This window comes from Cricetulus griseus, chromosome X (genome assembly GCF_003668045.3).
Source record: "Cricetulus griseus strain 17A/GY chromosome X, alternate assembly CriGri-PICRH-1.0, whole genome shotgun sequence".
Classification (NCBI taxonomy): domain Eukaryota; kingdom Metazoa; phylum Chordata; class Mammalia; order Rodentia; family Cricetidae; genus Cricetulus; species Cricetulus griseus.
The window spans coordinates 8,195,684-8,211,636 of NC_048604.1; the positions used below are offsets into that span (position 1 = coordinate 8,195,684).

Consider the following 15,953-nt stretch of genomic DNA (forward strand, 5'->3'; position numbering starts at 1 on the left):
GGTCATAAAGATCCTAGGAATTGTCTCTAGGAAATACAACTTGTAGGTTCTTATTTTGTATAAACGCCACTTTGTGAAAAACACCTTACTCTGAAAGAATTGGTATTTTATGATAAGGGCTTGACCCCAAACAGTCCATTGCTTATCTGGAAGACTTAAGAAGAAAGCCAATCAAATTCTGGAAAACTTTATCATTCAAGTTTGTAGAGTAGATTTTTTTACTCAACATAATCACTCACTTCCACCAGTCAGTAACATAGCAGTACCATATCTGATTATTGAAAATACTTTGAACTCACTGGATTCAATGGACAAACCATAATACCATAGTGGATCTTAGATCTCTCTCCATATGCTTGATTTTTTTTTCTGCCTATTAGCCTAACTACTCCTCTATACTCAGGTGGTGCATGCGCACGCGCACGCGCACGTGTGTGTGTGTGTGTGTGTGTGTGTGTGTGTGTGTGTGTGTGTGTGTGTGTGTGTTTGTGTGTTACTTATACTCTGTAAACACATTAAAACTGAATATTTATGCATTCCTAAAACAGCTAACCATCCCGTGTTATTATACTATGAAATCAGATTCTCTGCATATCTAACTTCTCTTCTGTCTTCATGTGAGAAGCATCAAGTAAACCATTCACTGTTACATTCACTTAAAGCAGTTTTTATCAACAAGTGATAATAATATGAAAGGAAAACAGTCTTGACTTCTGAGGGAATCCTTTAAGAATTCATTTACCTGATGCTGCCTGTCTGCTAGTCAGTTTGTAAGCTAAAAGCAACTTTGATTACTAGTTTTTTTCAACATTCTGTTATTTTCAAAATGTCCCAAAATTCCAGATAATAATATGACAGATAACAAGGACAGGGTTTCTTTATATGTCAAATATTATTGCAAATGAAAAATAGTATTTTAACATGAAATTAATAAAAATGATGTAAACTGTTTACCAAGCTATTGCCCTGGGAAAACATAAATCAGTGCACTTCCAGCCCAGATTCACGAATAACTAAATCTGTGTTGATGGCTTTCTACCTGTTTCAGATGTCAGATACGGACTTGTTAATGAATACTTACATGTTTCTCCTGATATTTAACAGTGACTGGATAATCTATGCTAACACCAACTTTCATCTTTTAACAAAACATTTTCAAATATCAATGTTTCAATTGTTCCAGCTACCCTGTAAATGGTATAGGAATAATCAGGCCATATTGTACATATATTAACAATCTCAACAGAAGGTAATTAATCTGTCTTTATGTCCTCATACTCACCATTGCAATCTCAAATCATTTGCTGTTACGCAGTTATTAATGGAGTATATATGGAAGATATGCTCTGATTCCTCAGCCAAACCTAACTAGTCAAGGTAGCCACTTTCAAAATAGCACCATAATCACAGGAACAAATTAGTATCTCTCTTCCTCTCTCCTCATTTCTCGTCATCTCATTTTAAGGAATATAATTAATAGCATTTCTTTTTGTAGGTCAGTCATTCTTTTACTTTGTAAAATAAGAATTTGTTAGATCATGTATGGCATTAGAAAAAAATATGATGAAAAATAGTTAGATTCCATGTAGAAGTGCAATGTGTTGTATGGGGACTGGAAAGTCAGTAAATATTGTTTTTGTGCCTAAAGAGACATGTTGCTGAATTGTTGTTTATTAGTTTGCTTTTAATTTTCAAGTACGATACTAACAAATATTCACATAGAAATATTAATGTTTTTAAAATATTATTTTATATCAAACATGAAACTCATATAATCACTTAAAGAATAAAAATGTTCATTTCTCAGCACTGGAACAGCATATACCAAGGCAAAGAGGACAGCTCTCACATTTGTCATTAATTTTTCTTAGATTAAAAAAACATTCGGGCTGCACATGGTGGTGCAAGTCTTTAATCCCAGCATTCCGGAGCAGCAGGCAGGTAAATCTCTGTTAATGTGAGGCCAGCCAGGTCTAAATAGCAAGTTCCAAGACAACCAGTGTGCTGTCTCAAATAAAAAAGAAAAAGAAAAGAAAGAAAAGGAAAAAGAAGGAAAAGATTTTTTAAAAAGTTTCTAACTAATCCAAAATGTGCATTTTAGTGAATATTTATTTATTAACTGAAATCTAACTACAGCATAAAATAACTAAACAGTTTATCCAATAAAATACAATATCATTTGATCACATTTTCGGTATTTCATTTTGCCTATTAACAGCCCAAAATATGTCATTTATTTTCTTAAACAATGTCACTATTTGGCACACGAGTCTATTTACATAATAAATTGTTTCATTTGCCATTTATTCCAATAACTTGAGGACAATAATTTGCAACTACGTCTAACAGAATTTGTACACATACTTTCAAGCTAAAATAGTGCTAAAATTTCCAACACACATGCAATTCAGTATGTTTACATAGTAAGATTATTTTTTATAAATCCTGTATCTCTAAGCACTTTATAGGATGTGAATACAGGAACTAGTCTATCCTCTAAGGAAATAAGGTCTTGGGAGGGAGAGGCTGCTGAGCAGTAGTCCTGTGTTCAATTGATTTGAAATGGGCTTGCTAGTCCAGACATTCAGTAATGCTATTGTGCCATCATAAAATTGTAGATAGCTCAATTCACATTAAACTGCAAGCTGACTTTCAAGTATAAGCCCTTAGCAACCAAGAAATGGATAGCACACGCAACGCTGACAAAACATACTCTTATTTTGCATGTGAGCTTGGTTTTAAGCAAAATTGATATTGAAAATCCAAACATACAAAACAGAGTGGTTCTTTGCATTATAAAATGGTTTTCTGCCTCATAAAGGGATTCCCAAGTTTTAAGTGGCAGCTCCCTTAATGCACTTAAAATACAATTTGATTTATAAAACCTCAATTTATACACTACTTTCCCCACAACCATTATGAGGAGTAAAGTAGACCTATACAAAGTACTTCAATCTCTCTTACATAATTAAGTTTCTTATCATTGTGACCATAAAAGGCATGTGAGCTGAAAGATTACCCCTTAAGCCACTAAAATAGAGAGTAAATATTGCCTCTAAAACAAGAATATCCCATAAAATTGAAGTACATCAGTGTTTTTTATATTTACAATTTTGGTATTTAACTTTACAAAGTAGATTAGATAGCAAAAATATATAGCTATCATCAGGCCATAACATTGGGGATAAATCTGCTGTGATTTATTTTGTTTTAGTTGAATTTCCCCCTTTTAAATACATAATTCCAAAGATGTTAATAGCACTTAAATTGTAACCAATCTACTTATGATTTATCAGTCCAATATTTTACTTCACTGAATTTACAAACTAAACCTTCTGCATTGCATTACTGTCCCCACTGCTTATCTGGGGGTGATTTTCATTAATGTGAAGCTCTCTTTTTTTGTACTAAGCTCCTTGCCAAATTTTGGAGTTCTGTGGAGAGAAAGGGGTTTAGTAACAGTGAGCATAGGGATGAAGGATTGGAGTGAGGCATTTAGAGATCCTCTCTAATATATATCTGTGGCCCCACAGCACACAGCAGATCCAGGCACCAGGGAAGAGAGCACTCAACATATAGTGAATGAGTGCCTGAATGAAAGAATGAATGAATGAATGAATGAATGAATGAATGAATGAATGAATGAAACAAATTCAGTAAGAGAACCATCTGGAAGGTTTTGTTCACTAGCATTCAATCTAGTATGATTCTGGAATGTGTAGTATCATAAAGAATTTGCAGGGTTTGAGAAATGGCAGAATCTCTCTTTGATTCATTACATGTCTTTTAAAAATCTGTAAAATATTGAGCCCTTTATGATACATAGTTCTTTAGAAAAATTAAGTGACTTTATAAGTCAGAGGACAAAGAGGATATTGAAGAGTCTTTTTCTTACTCACTAAATGTCTGAGGAAAGAAGGCACACAGGTTGGCCTAAGTCCATACCAAACATTCTTGGCAATGGTGTCAAGGCTGAGGAATAGTATTTTTGCAAATTTTGTACAGATTTACCCACTGGTATATGCAGAAGCCATGAAAGCTATTAACTAAACACGAAAATCTAGAGTAATTGCTATTTGACATTTGTAGGGCCAGACATTTAGTTCTGTTCCAGGCATGGTCCTAGGAATGCCATTACCTGGCCTGGAACCATTCTTGCTAAGCTCACACTATCTGCTTGTAAAATAGTAATGGATATAAAACATCCAGCTGGAGGAGTTAAACATAAATATCTTAAAGTAAAATAGGTTTAAAAGTGCTTGAGCCTATAAAAAATACCAGAATATAACCAGTGGGAATGCCAATAAATTAATTAAACTTGAAGTGCTTATGCTTGCATTTCATAGTAAAGGTTAAAACGCAAGGTTATTATTATACTTTTAAATGAAATCATTTGGATCACATCTGAAAGACTTGATTTTAAAACTCAAAGTAAATAAAAAATCTAGAAGCATAAAAATATTGAAGTAAATAGTAATCATTGAGCTATAGAGTTTATGGATTTGAGTTCTTCCAGGAGGCCTCTTTAGAAATCATGAAAATGAATGAGAAGTAAAGTTTATTTCATTAAGATTAATGAACTAATTTTGTTATTAAATGGGTGCTTTACTTTCAGGACAATAAGAACAAACACTGAAGTAGAATCATGTTATTAATAGATCAAGTCACAGTTAAAGCCTAAAAACTATGTTTAAAATGATATATGCTGATTTACCTTCATAATGACTTCCCCAAATATTATAAAAGCAACTTTTGAAACACACACACACACACACACACACACACACACACACATATATATATATATATATATACATATATATATATATATATATATATGTATATATATATATATGTCACTCAAAGATGAGGTGGTTTCCAGAAGCGATCTCCATGTCCCACTAAATCAGTACTCTAGTTCCTTTTCTATGAAAAGTAAAATATCTGTATTAACGTAGATCACTTTGACCCACCATTTTCAATTGTAAGTTAATGAATTTAAGTGGCAATTTTTACTTTTAAACAAACAGCGAACATGTAAGTAAGTCACTGTAGATATTCAGGGATTTTAGATTGTTAAAACCTTTTTCCCCTCGAGTGTCCTTTATTTTTTTATATGGATACAATTTTCTTCTGTTGTTTAAAAAGTCCATTTTGCACCTTAAATTATTAATTCAAATGATTTGGATTTAAGTAATTTCTAATTGAAAGCCTGTAGCATGAATTGTTAATGGTGGTGATGTACTATTAGTCATTTTAAAGCTTTGAAAGTAAGTTATCAAGATCCACTTCAATCTCCACATGATAATAAAGGATTATTATGTGCAGTAACCTATTTATGAAAAGGAAACAGTGTGCTTCTTTCAGACGCCATCACTTGCTTTAATAAGGAATTGAAAAGCTGGACTACTTTATATGCAGATCACCATCCCAGTTGCATAAGGATTTACAATAGACAAAACAAAACTATTTTTTGTTGTAAAGAAAGGCTGTTTGTTAAAATCATACAATAATGATTGCATCTAAAAACTATTTACAGTCCAATAAGGCTTCGTAAATGTTATATAGAGTTGGTTAGTTAAAATAATTGACTGCTAAGACCAAATGAAAGGCTTGCTCAAGCTAACAAGAATATTTTCAAGTAAAGCGTGCCCAAAGAAGGCAGAAGGAGAAAATATGCTTACTGCTGTGATTTAGGTAACTATTAATGGATTTGGAGATGCAAATAGTACGTGATTTGATAGCACCTCATTAACGCTTCAATTATAGTCAAGAGGAAAATCTACTTTTGTCAAAAAATGTGAAAATTGAAAAGAATTTTGTGTTTAATTTTTGATCCTCAAAGAAATAAAATGTAACATATGCAATTTTATCTCTGCTGTCTTGAATTTGCAGAGAAATTATGTGGGAAGTTTTCATCTTACCTTTGAAGTCTTCCTTCAAGGTATTTAATGGCTCTTGTGTCTTGATTAAATGAGGTGTATGGCGGCCTCTACTGGTATGTGTTTATAGAAAATGTTGCAATAGGCAGAAAAAATATTAATTTCAATTAAAAAGTTAGAAATACAGATTTCCAGTTAAATATATAAAAATATCTAATTTGATGCAGAAAAAATATACTACAAGTTGTGTAATGTACTCTTAATTAGGAAAATAATCTAAAACATTGACCATGTTAGTGTAAAATAATGACTTATGGATGGGCATTAATTGTTCAATTCACTCTGATATTGGGTTAAATATATTTTATTAATGAATTGCTAATACTGACAGAGGTGGCTTATTACCTCTAGTCCACTGTTAAATCCCCTTTCTTGACTTAAATAAAATCACTTATAACAAACCCAGAAGAAAGGACATATTTTACATTTAAGTCTATAAAGTCCTAAGCTAGAATTGTTTGATGACAGGCTGGTTTCTATAACTCAAGCAAACTGTACCTTGACTTAATACAGCTGACATATAGATCTATTTTACATTGATTTCAGTTTTAAAAATACAACACATTAAAATACTTTTAATTTTCAAAGCTAAAAGCAACATTTAAGTAATATACTTAAGTGCAAAGGCACTTTAACACAAAGTAGCGATGCTCACGCCTATACTTGGTAACTGAAGATGGCAATACCACAGATCATTATTTACAAAAGAAGTTGTAGTCCCAAAAGATCTTTGGAGATCTTCTACAAAATATTCCCATTTGAAAACTTTACCTACTATTCCTTCATTCACTATCATTTCTTTCCACTCCCACACTGGAAAAAAGAAAAGAGAGAAAAACAGAAACAAAACCTAAATAATATACATGAAAAATGCAGTGTAGAAACATTCATGTTCACTGATGGTTCCTAGGAAGGGGAGTGGAGGTGGGAGATAAAGAGAAAAATAATTTAAAGGAAAGCTTGCAAGAGCAGTATCATTGCTTCACCCCTTTTCCCAAGGCTTTCAGTCTCCCATTAGCACTGGGGAAGGGAGGGCACAACAAAAGCAAATGCAGTGCTTCCAACAGTTTGGAAAGCATCCTTTGATGCTATAGGCTTGTAAATGATTTCCCTTCACAGCTGACTGATTGCAGTTTGTTTTTCCAGAACTTCGAGGTAGTCTGGTTCTGATTGCGGCTTAGCTTGCAGTAAAGGGTGGTCTGGCTTTGACTGCCCCACAAAGCATTTTCTGGGCGTCCCATATAAAACGGTTTTATTGATTCTGTCTTGGTTTTGGCGTCGAGACTCATATGAAGGGGCAAACTGCCTTTTAGGTAAGGTACAAAAGTTATAGTGGACTAGGCCTGCACTGGGGAGTTCCTTAACTCGCTCAGCGATATTCTGATACAGCAGCTCAGGCTCTCTTGGTGTGGTCTGCTTTTCCAGCAACTCAGTGGCACTTATTGTATAAGCAAGTGTGGCTGGTTCTTCTTTTTTCTCCTCCAGGTTGCCATAGCTGAAATCCTGCAGGTTTCTGTAATAGGCTACTGGGTCTCCTTCCTTTTGCATGTAGATGGGGTTTTGGCACATCTGACCCACAGGTGGGGGGATGTAGTTATAGACGTGACCATCAGCTTTGTCATTTGTTTCTGTGTTGTAAGACCCATATTGTAAGTGGAAGGAACTTACATCTAAGTTGTTGGCACTCCTGGGAACAGTTGGCACCCCCTTTCGACGTTTCAGAACAAAGACGAACAACCCCGCCCCAAAACAGACAGACAGGATGAAAACAACAAGCAATCCTAAAATTAAGACAGAAAGTGGAACTTCAGTGTGTAGCTCAGGGTAAGAACTGGGAGACACACTAAGTGACCTAGGTGTGTCTGTGTTGTGATTCATTGATAAAATAGTCCCATCTGACAAGTTAGGGTTATCTGGACAAATAGCCTCCCTTCCCAGGAATTTCAATATCTCCCCTGCATGCTTAGCGGGAGACTCACAAGTCACCTCATTGATGATGACAGGAGAATTGGCATGTTCGGTCCAGTCCTTTAGCCCCATGATGTCACAGGTGCAGTCCCATGGATTCTCTTGCAGATCTATCTGGATAAAAGCAGGAAGCTGGTCCAGAACTCCTTTCACAGGCAGGTGTGAAAAATGATTGTTTCTCAGATTCAGCCTGGTGAGGGCTGTGCCCCCAAAAATATTATCAGGTAAGGACCGCAGCAGGTTGTTGTTCAGAAACAGGAGCTGGAGGTTAATCAAAGCATCAAAGGTCAGAGGCTTAATCTCCTTAATGACATTATACTCTAAATAGAGATACTGCAAGCTCTGCAGTCCATCAAACATAGAAGGATACAGCACTTCAAGGTAATTGCCATTTAGATAAAGTCTGCGTAAACTGGTCAGATTTGTAAAGGCACCTTCCTGAATGACTGCAATTCTGTTGTTTCCTAAATGCAACAAATCCAGTGAACTGTATTCTAAGAGGTCATTCTTATACACTGTTTGGAGATAGTTCCCTGTTAGGTAGAGTTTCTTTGGACTAGTAGGCTTGGGCTGCAGGTCAGAGATGTTAGTGAACTTCCTTTCTTGGCAGTTAACATTTAGACCGTTGTCTGAGCTCTGAGAGGTACAGACACAGCTGCTGGGACAGGTGAGGGCCATGGGGGACTTGGTCTGGTACACCATGATCGGGCCAAAGCTCTGTCGGTCTTTTGACACAGTCACTCGTGGAGTTGGACGATTTCTCATTTTGGGTGGCCGGCTTGCTTTTGGGGCCCTGGTGGGATTGACAGCAGGATTCATTGTAGGAGACAGCCTTTGGACATGAGTGTCTGAATGACTGCTCCTCGGACTAGAATCACCAGTTGCGCTTTTTCTGGGACAGAGGTCCTGTCTGGTCAGTTGGGTCACATCTTTCCCATGTAACCTGAAAGGAGTTTCACAGACAATCTCCCCAACAAAAACAGTAATGGTGTCCAGCCATGCCTTGAGTGGAAGTAGGTCACAGGTACAATTCCATGGGTTTTCTTCCAGCTGAATTTCCATGATTCCTCCAATATGTTCAAGGACACCAGCAAAAGGCATTACTTTCAACCTGTTTCCCCTCAGGTCTAAGTGAGTTAGCAGGACAAACCGAAACACATTACTGGGCAGAGACAGCAAAAGGTTGTCATTCAAGATGAGCACTTTGAGCTTATTCAGTTTGCTGAATGCCCCTGCCTCAATGGTGCTGATGTAATTGTAGTCAGCTTGGAGATACTCCAGGCTCTCTAGGCCTAGAAAAGTGTCCTCTCTCAATACCTCCAGTTTGTTGTTATTGAGGTGCAGTCTCTTGAGGGTCTTCAGACCGCTAAATGCCCCTGGCCGGATCTCCTGCAACCCATTGTTACCTAGATGAAGAGTCACTGCGTTTGAGTAATTAACAAATTCGTTTGGATACAGTCTGGTCAAGAGGTTTCCGTTGAGAAACAGCTGATAGATGCGATACTGGGGGGGTTGGAGCAAGCTGACAGTTGTAAATCCTTTGTTTTCACAGTTAATATTCAGTACGTTTTCCTTCTCTTCGCACAGGCAGCGGATCTTGCAAATGTCTTTGGCAGTTTTGCGGCTCTCCGTCTGTAAGATCCCGGCCACGGTTAACACACTGAGGAACCAAATGCTGCTCAGCATCTTTAGGCACCTTCGATGTCAGCTCAGGTACCTACAGGCAAACCTTGAATGAGGGACACGGGGAGAAAGCAGGATGCAGGGAAGAAAGAAACAAGGAAGCCCGATTAAAATGGCAAAGCTAGGAGGCGGGTGGGAGGGGGGAGGAGAGTGAGGGGGTGGGCAGCAAGGAAGAACGAAATCATTGCGTATTGCAAAGCAGTTTCTTCTCTTTTTCTCTACCCACTCCCCCAAGCCCACCCACACAACATGTCCCGGAACACACATGCTTGCACCTGATTTCCCGGAGGGTCACAGCCAGCCACAGAGTCATTAGTAATCCAGTCGTCCTACTAAATCCGGCCCATCTCTTCTTCCCCTGGGGTATTTTGAAGAAAACTCAGTCGGATCGCCCTTCTTGGGCTTGCAGTAGAAATTGCTTTACTTTTTTTTTTCTTTACACTGCATAAAAAGGGGGTGGGAAAATGAAAAGTCAGGGGGCTAGAGGAGGGACAGAATGGGAGGGCAAAGACAGTTCCGGGTCGGGGGTACTCACACATCAGGAGAAGATAGGAGTCCCTTCCTCTTCAATCCACCAGTAGTTTAGCATCTTTGGGAAGAGAGGGAGAGCAAAGTAAAAGGAGAAGCCGCTTGCAGGAGGATGCTCTGCTTTTTGTTGGTTGATTTAATTTGATTGGGGAGGGGGTGCGCAGAAATTTTAAATCCCGCTGAGGGTCAGAGAGGAAAAAAAGGATTGGAGTAGAAAGGAGCTGCGCTGCAGGGAACCAGGGGTGGGATAGCATAGGGAGGTTTCAGCGACCGGGTCGCTTAGGCGTTTGCCACAGCGGAGCCTAGGCGCGCGCTTTCAGCCCAGTGGCGGCAGCAGCAGTGCAGTGCGTCTAACAGTTTGAATTTGAGAGGTTTTGCAGGCTCCCCAGGACAGGACTAGGGTGACGTCACGAGGGAGAGGAGTGTGGGCAGAATATCCAGGGCGCTTGATGGGGGAGGGTGGGGCAGAAGCTTCCCTTCCCTTTGAGTGGCTTTGCACAGCTCAATTCCCAGCTGCGTCAGTTGTTACAGAATTACTCCATCTCCAGCCGGCCTGGCGGCAAGAGGAGCTCCTTGTGAACAGGAGTTTGTTTCTCAAGCAGGCAGCCCAGCTCCGTTTAGTGCTGTCCTCACTGAAACTCCCTTAATCCAAACCAGTCCGAGCCATCTCTTTCACTTGCCCTTCCTCATTTACACACTGCCTAAGGACTGTTACCTGGCCATTAAGCCTGATTTCCTGGCAGATTCCCAAGGCGGGATCCAGATCCGCCCAGGAACTTCTATGTGTGTATGAGTGTGGTATCTCTTGATGCCGGACTGATGCCAGCTAGACAGACTGCTAGCTGAGATGCTTTTGGTGCAGAGTGAGTGTTCCTGCACTAGTGTGTCTGTGTGGGAGTGAGAAGAGTTCTCCTAGGGGATCAATACTTTACATACAGAGCTCTGTTTCAGTGCTTAGGGAATTACATTCTTGGTAGTGACCAGCCAAACAGCTATTTGCCTGGACTCTGGAAAGCCAGCTCAATGTTAACTGGTAGACTGAGCCAAACAAAAATAAAATGCCTCTCCCCCTGAGGTTTATACTTAGCCAGATAATGAGGCTTAAACGTGTGCTTTTTGCCTGGAGGAAACTGAAGTGCAGTGGGTGTCAGAAAAGTATTGCCAGGCTGAGGCTCAGCTAGGAGTGGGAGCCAAGGCAGGGGCTGTTCAGCCCTGTAGGCAGCAGAGACAGAGAAGCCCCACTCTTTCCCCCAAACAGGGAAGAATGGTACTAAGAAAAGGATAAAAGGAATTGTGAGCTGAAACCCAGAATACCAGGGTTCTTGATCTAGCTGTGTGGCCAGGTCTGCCACTACTTTTAGGATCCTCTTGGTCCTCTGGGTACTGATGTCGCATTTGGGTTCAAATAACCTTTCTAGAACACCACTAAATGGCTATGTGTTGGATTTTTGCCTGCATTATCTCTTTTCTCCTTAATGCATTATTACTCCTTGGATTCAGGAGTCCCAAGTGGAGATCCCATTTTCATGTGTGAATAATGCCTGCTTGGAGGAGCTATAGTCAGCTTCTGACGGAAAAGAAGAGAGAAGTCAGGAAAATGTACAGGAAAGAAACAGTAAGAAAAAGGACTGATTAAATGTGTCTGTTCCCCAAAACAATTCACCTTTCTTTCCCTGCCTCTTCAGATCTGCTGCAGACTTCACTGACTTTCTTATTGCCTAGCCAGAATGAAAAGGAGGCAATGCCACAGACAAAATAACCCATTTAAGGATGGAAAACCACCCATTTTACTCCTTTTCACTCCCGATTAAGTAAGAATCTTAAGGCTGTGTAGCTTATACAAGTTCCTTCCTCCCTCATAAAAATTGGGGCAGTTTAGAAACTTGAGCAGTAAGGCCACCTGTGGCACTGTGATCTCCTGCCCCATTATGTCTGGCTTTCTCTCTTCCCTCTTCCTCCTTTCGAGAAAAGCCTTTGACCATGCTTCAAGATCCCCCTTCTTGCTGCCATTCCTCTTTGGCCTTTAGCAAGATTTATTCACTCTGGGGCCTTAATTGTCCTTCCCCACAACATAGGGCAGCCGTGAGAGGAGCACAGCAATCCTGGGAGTGGGGAGTGCCGTTGTGGATAGCCTCCCATTCTATTGCAGTTGCATCATGACATGCTGGCAAAGTGATTCCTTGGGAGCAAATTTCTATGTATTTCTCAATATTAAAAGTACATTGTTCCTAGGGAGATATGATTTATTGGCTCAGCTTTTCATTTAACAAACATTTATCTAGTGTCATATCTGTACAAAGCCTAACCAACCAGGATTATTTTACAGATTGGGACATTCCTTAACCAGGTGACCTGCTGACTTGGTTAACTACAAGAAACTAAAATTAGAAACAGAACCAAGGAATTAAGAGTAACCTTGTATTCTTTGGAGCTCAATACTGCTTAAAATATGAATTAGAAAATTGCAAACCTAAACTTAATGGGATATTTTACAGGGAAGTGACCATTTATTTACTGCTCAAATAAATATCATTAGTTTCAGTTTACAAAGACAGCAAAATCTTCAAGACATAGGTAATGCCCTGCACACTCTTTGGAAACCAGGATTGTTAGGCTAGAAATGAAAGAGAAAGAGAGGGGAGGAGGGGGGTGCAGAGAGAGGAAGAAAAGAGAGGAGAGGTTTGGAGGGTCTTGAAATTTCTACTACTTACACAATAAAAGAAATTTGGTGCAATCCAGCTGTGGTGAGCCACACCAAGGACCCTGGGATGCTGGCTTTTTGTTCCATGGTTATCTTTCTGCAAGAGTCAGTTTACTCTGACACTGTATCTTCTGCCTGTATCTGAGCTTCTGTAGCCACTTTGAGAAACATGATCCTTTCTGGATGTGAATGAGTGGCAAACCCAGTGAATATTTCTAAGTAAGTTTCATTTGGTCCAGCATATCTCTAAGAACGGCTAAAAAGGATGGGCTTTTAAGGAGCTAGAAAGGCTCAGGGTGAACTGGGAAATCCAAGAGCAGGAGGGGCAGATGGGTAAATAAGCAAAATGCTTGTTCTCTTCCTTGAGGAGAGGGAAGTTAAAATGCATACTCCACTGCCTCATCCTCCTTTGTCAGTAACCAGCTAGAGCTGGGCTCAGGTCACCCAAGCTTTTTCCACAGGTCACAGAGGGGGCCAGGCTGCAACACAGAACCCACCTTCATACCTGCAATCCTTATGGCTAGAGCCAGCTTAGATGTCCATCAGGCCCAGCAGCTGTCTTCTCCAGCCTCCAGGCTGCCCCATGCTAATCTCTGTCCCTTCTGGAGAGACCCAGGCTCCAAAAGAGTTCCCCTTTGCAATAAATGGGACTATGCACCAGCCGCTAGAGTAGCCCTGCCTTTCTTACACCCTCGGGCTAATGTCTTGATGCTAGGGGCTGACACTATGCCTTCGCCATGGAGCTTGGGCACTAAAATGAATGGAGTATGTTACTAGCAGAAGATCTTGCATGGGTGATCCCTGGCAGCAGTGGTGGTGACCTGGCCAAGAGACTCCTGCATCTCTACCACACCCGCAGAAGGTCAGGGGGCAAAAAATAGAGGGTACTGAGGGGAGAGGGAGATGCACAAGAGCTGGCCACAGTGGATAGAGCCTCGCCACCCCAAGGTCCTTCCCACTTTGAGGCCAAAGGAATCGTGTTCGTGGGTCGTTGCCACGGCATTCCCGAGTGTTCTTAACTTACCGAGAGAGCAGAGAGCGCTGCCTAGATCTTCCCCGAGGCTCCCGCAGCATCGGCGACTCTGAGAGGCTCAGGAGCTAGCACAGCCCGGGTACCAGTTGGGCTGGATGTGCAGTGGCACAGCAACGAGGAGCGCAGGCGGTGCCCCCCCACCCCCACCCCAGGGCGGGCAGATCCTTGCTGGAGCAGCTCACCACACAGCAGCGCTTTTCTCAGGAAGGAGGGAGGGGAAGGGGAGAGAAGAGGGAGGGAGAGAAGGATGGCTGCCCCTCTCCTGCACTTATCAATCACCCTGCAGATCAAATGTTCCTGCTGTGCACTCGGGAAGGGGGATGTACCAGCCCACAAAGGAGCCTGCTCCAGTTCTCTGACAAGCGCTGCAGAGCACCACTCTTGCCTGTCTGCCCCTCTTAACTGGAACTCTGCCCAGCTCTTGCAGCTTCTACCTTGTGCTGCCCCTTAGACTATGTCAAGTAAAATAAGGATGGTACTTCCTTGATATATCTGAGGGGTGGAAGTTATGGACAAGTGAAAAAGCAGTGAAAAATCGGAGTTGGACATCTTCCTGTAATGCTGCTGCCACCCTTAACTAGTAAGCACCCAATCACTGGCGTTCGCTTACATATATTGAAGGACCTCCCCTTGGGTGGTAAACAAGGTATTTTCATATTATATCGTGCTCAGGGAGACTCACTGCAAGTGTTTGAACACAAGCAAGACTTAACAGTGCTCCAGACCCTGGCTGAACAGTGATTATTTTTATGCTTCAGGCAATTGTCAGAATCCTCTTTCTTGCCTTCTCCTTTGCTTCCCCCCTCTCAGTTTTTCTTCCTCTTTATTAGTAGTCTAGACTGATTCTATTAAAGGAGTTCAAAGAGTCAGCGTAGTTCACGAAGGTGGTGAGGATTTTGTAAAGAGCACTGCAGTTCCCTGAAGAACTGCCTCCCTTGCAGCTGCTTCTCAACTCGCCCAGAGCATTCTGGATTAACTTGCAATTGGTTCAGCTAATCAAGGAATATGAAGTTAATTTTCTGGTGCCAAGACAGTGGCCATCTCATCCTAGAAGAGAGGGGCCCTAATTGAAGTTCTCAGAGCTTCCTGGCCTTTGAATGTGCCCGCTTAGAGGCAAAGCCCACTTACTGAGAATATCCAGAGTCTTGGTAGGGAACAGCAGAAAAGGAAATGAAAAAAAAAGAAAATTTTGCCAGGAGAGAGGTGCAAAATTAGAGCAAAAACTAGCTGTGAAGCTAGTGAATGTGCTTTAGGGTTTATCTACTTTCAATTAAACCAGATTCATACAGCAATTACTTCTACCTCTTGCTTCTTGAAATTCCTTTGTGCCTTTTCCTCTCTCTTCTCTTTTGCTTTATTTTTTAAAATAATGGTTGACTAAGGAGAATATGATGGGCTTTTTAAAATAAATACTACTGATATTCTTATGCTGTGAACAGGTAAAGTTTCCTTTAGAAATAGCTCAAATTGCCTAATTTTATCTCTTGGTTCTAAAGATCACTAATGTTACTCTTACTCCAATCTTAATTTTGAAATTTCCATCTCATTCAGATAAACAACTTCAGTATTGCATATTTTTGAACATAGCAAGAGGACAGACTGTTTTCAACTACATAGAAAAAAAATCTTCTCTTAAGTACCATGCTTGTTTATGAAAAAAAAAAAGTTCAGTGTGGTATTTGCTACAGATTGTAGTGGCAGTAGGTGCACATTGCATTATTGTTAAGGGCAGTTATTTTGTTACTTCTCTCTCTTACCCTCATTTCTGTGTCATCTTTTTTTTTACTTATATAATGGGTGCTGTTAACAACTACAAAACGTTAAGCTAGGGACCATTCAGAAAAGAAAGAGTATTCTGAGAACGGTGGTGTGTCTCTAGTTAAAGGAAACACACACACACACACACACACACACACACACACACACACACAAGTTACAACTAGTTTGCAAATTTAATGAAGTACATAATAGCAGTAATAAAACCAAACTGATATTTATTTGGATTTTTCATGCATAGGTAATAGATTGAATGCGTTTATTTTAATGAGCCTTGTAAGCAAGTCTCACATGCTTACCAGCCTTCAGAAAGCATTTAGCA

General features: G+C 40.2%; 1 protein-coding gene across 1 annotated transcript; it reads right to left on the reverse strand.

Annotated features, from left to right (window-relative positions):
* Positions 1–7,055: 7,055 nt before the first annotated feature.
* Slitrk2 (SLIT and NTRK like family member 2) lies at positions 7,056–9,596 on the reverse strand. The gene has a single exon (XM_027433360.2). It carries the CDS (start codon positions 9,594–9,596, stop codon positions 7,056–7,058), a length of 2,541 nt encoding a protein of 846 aa, XP_027289161.1.
* Positions 9,597–15,953: the final 6,357 nt, after the last annotated feature.

Coding starts and splice junctions, on each gene's coding strand:
- Slitrk2 (XM_027433360.2), bottom strand. CDS start 9,596: ATGCTGAGCAGCATTTGGTTCCTCAGTGTGTTAACCGTGGCCGGGATC.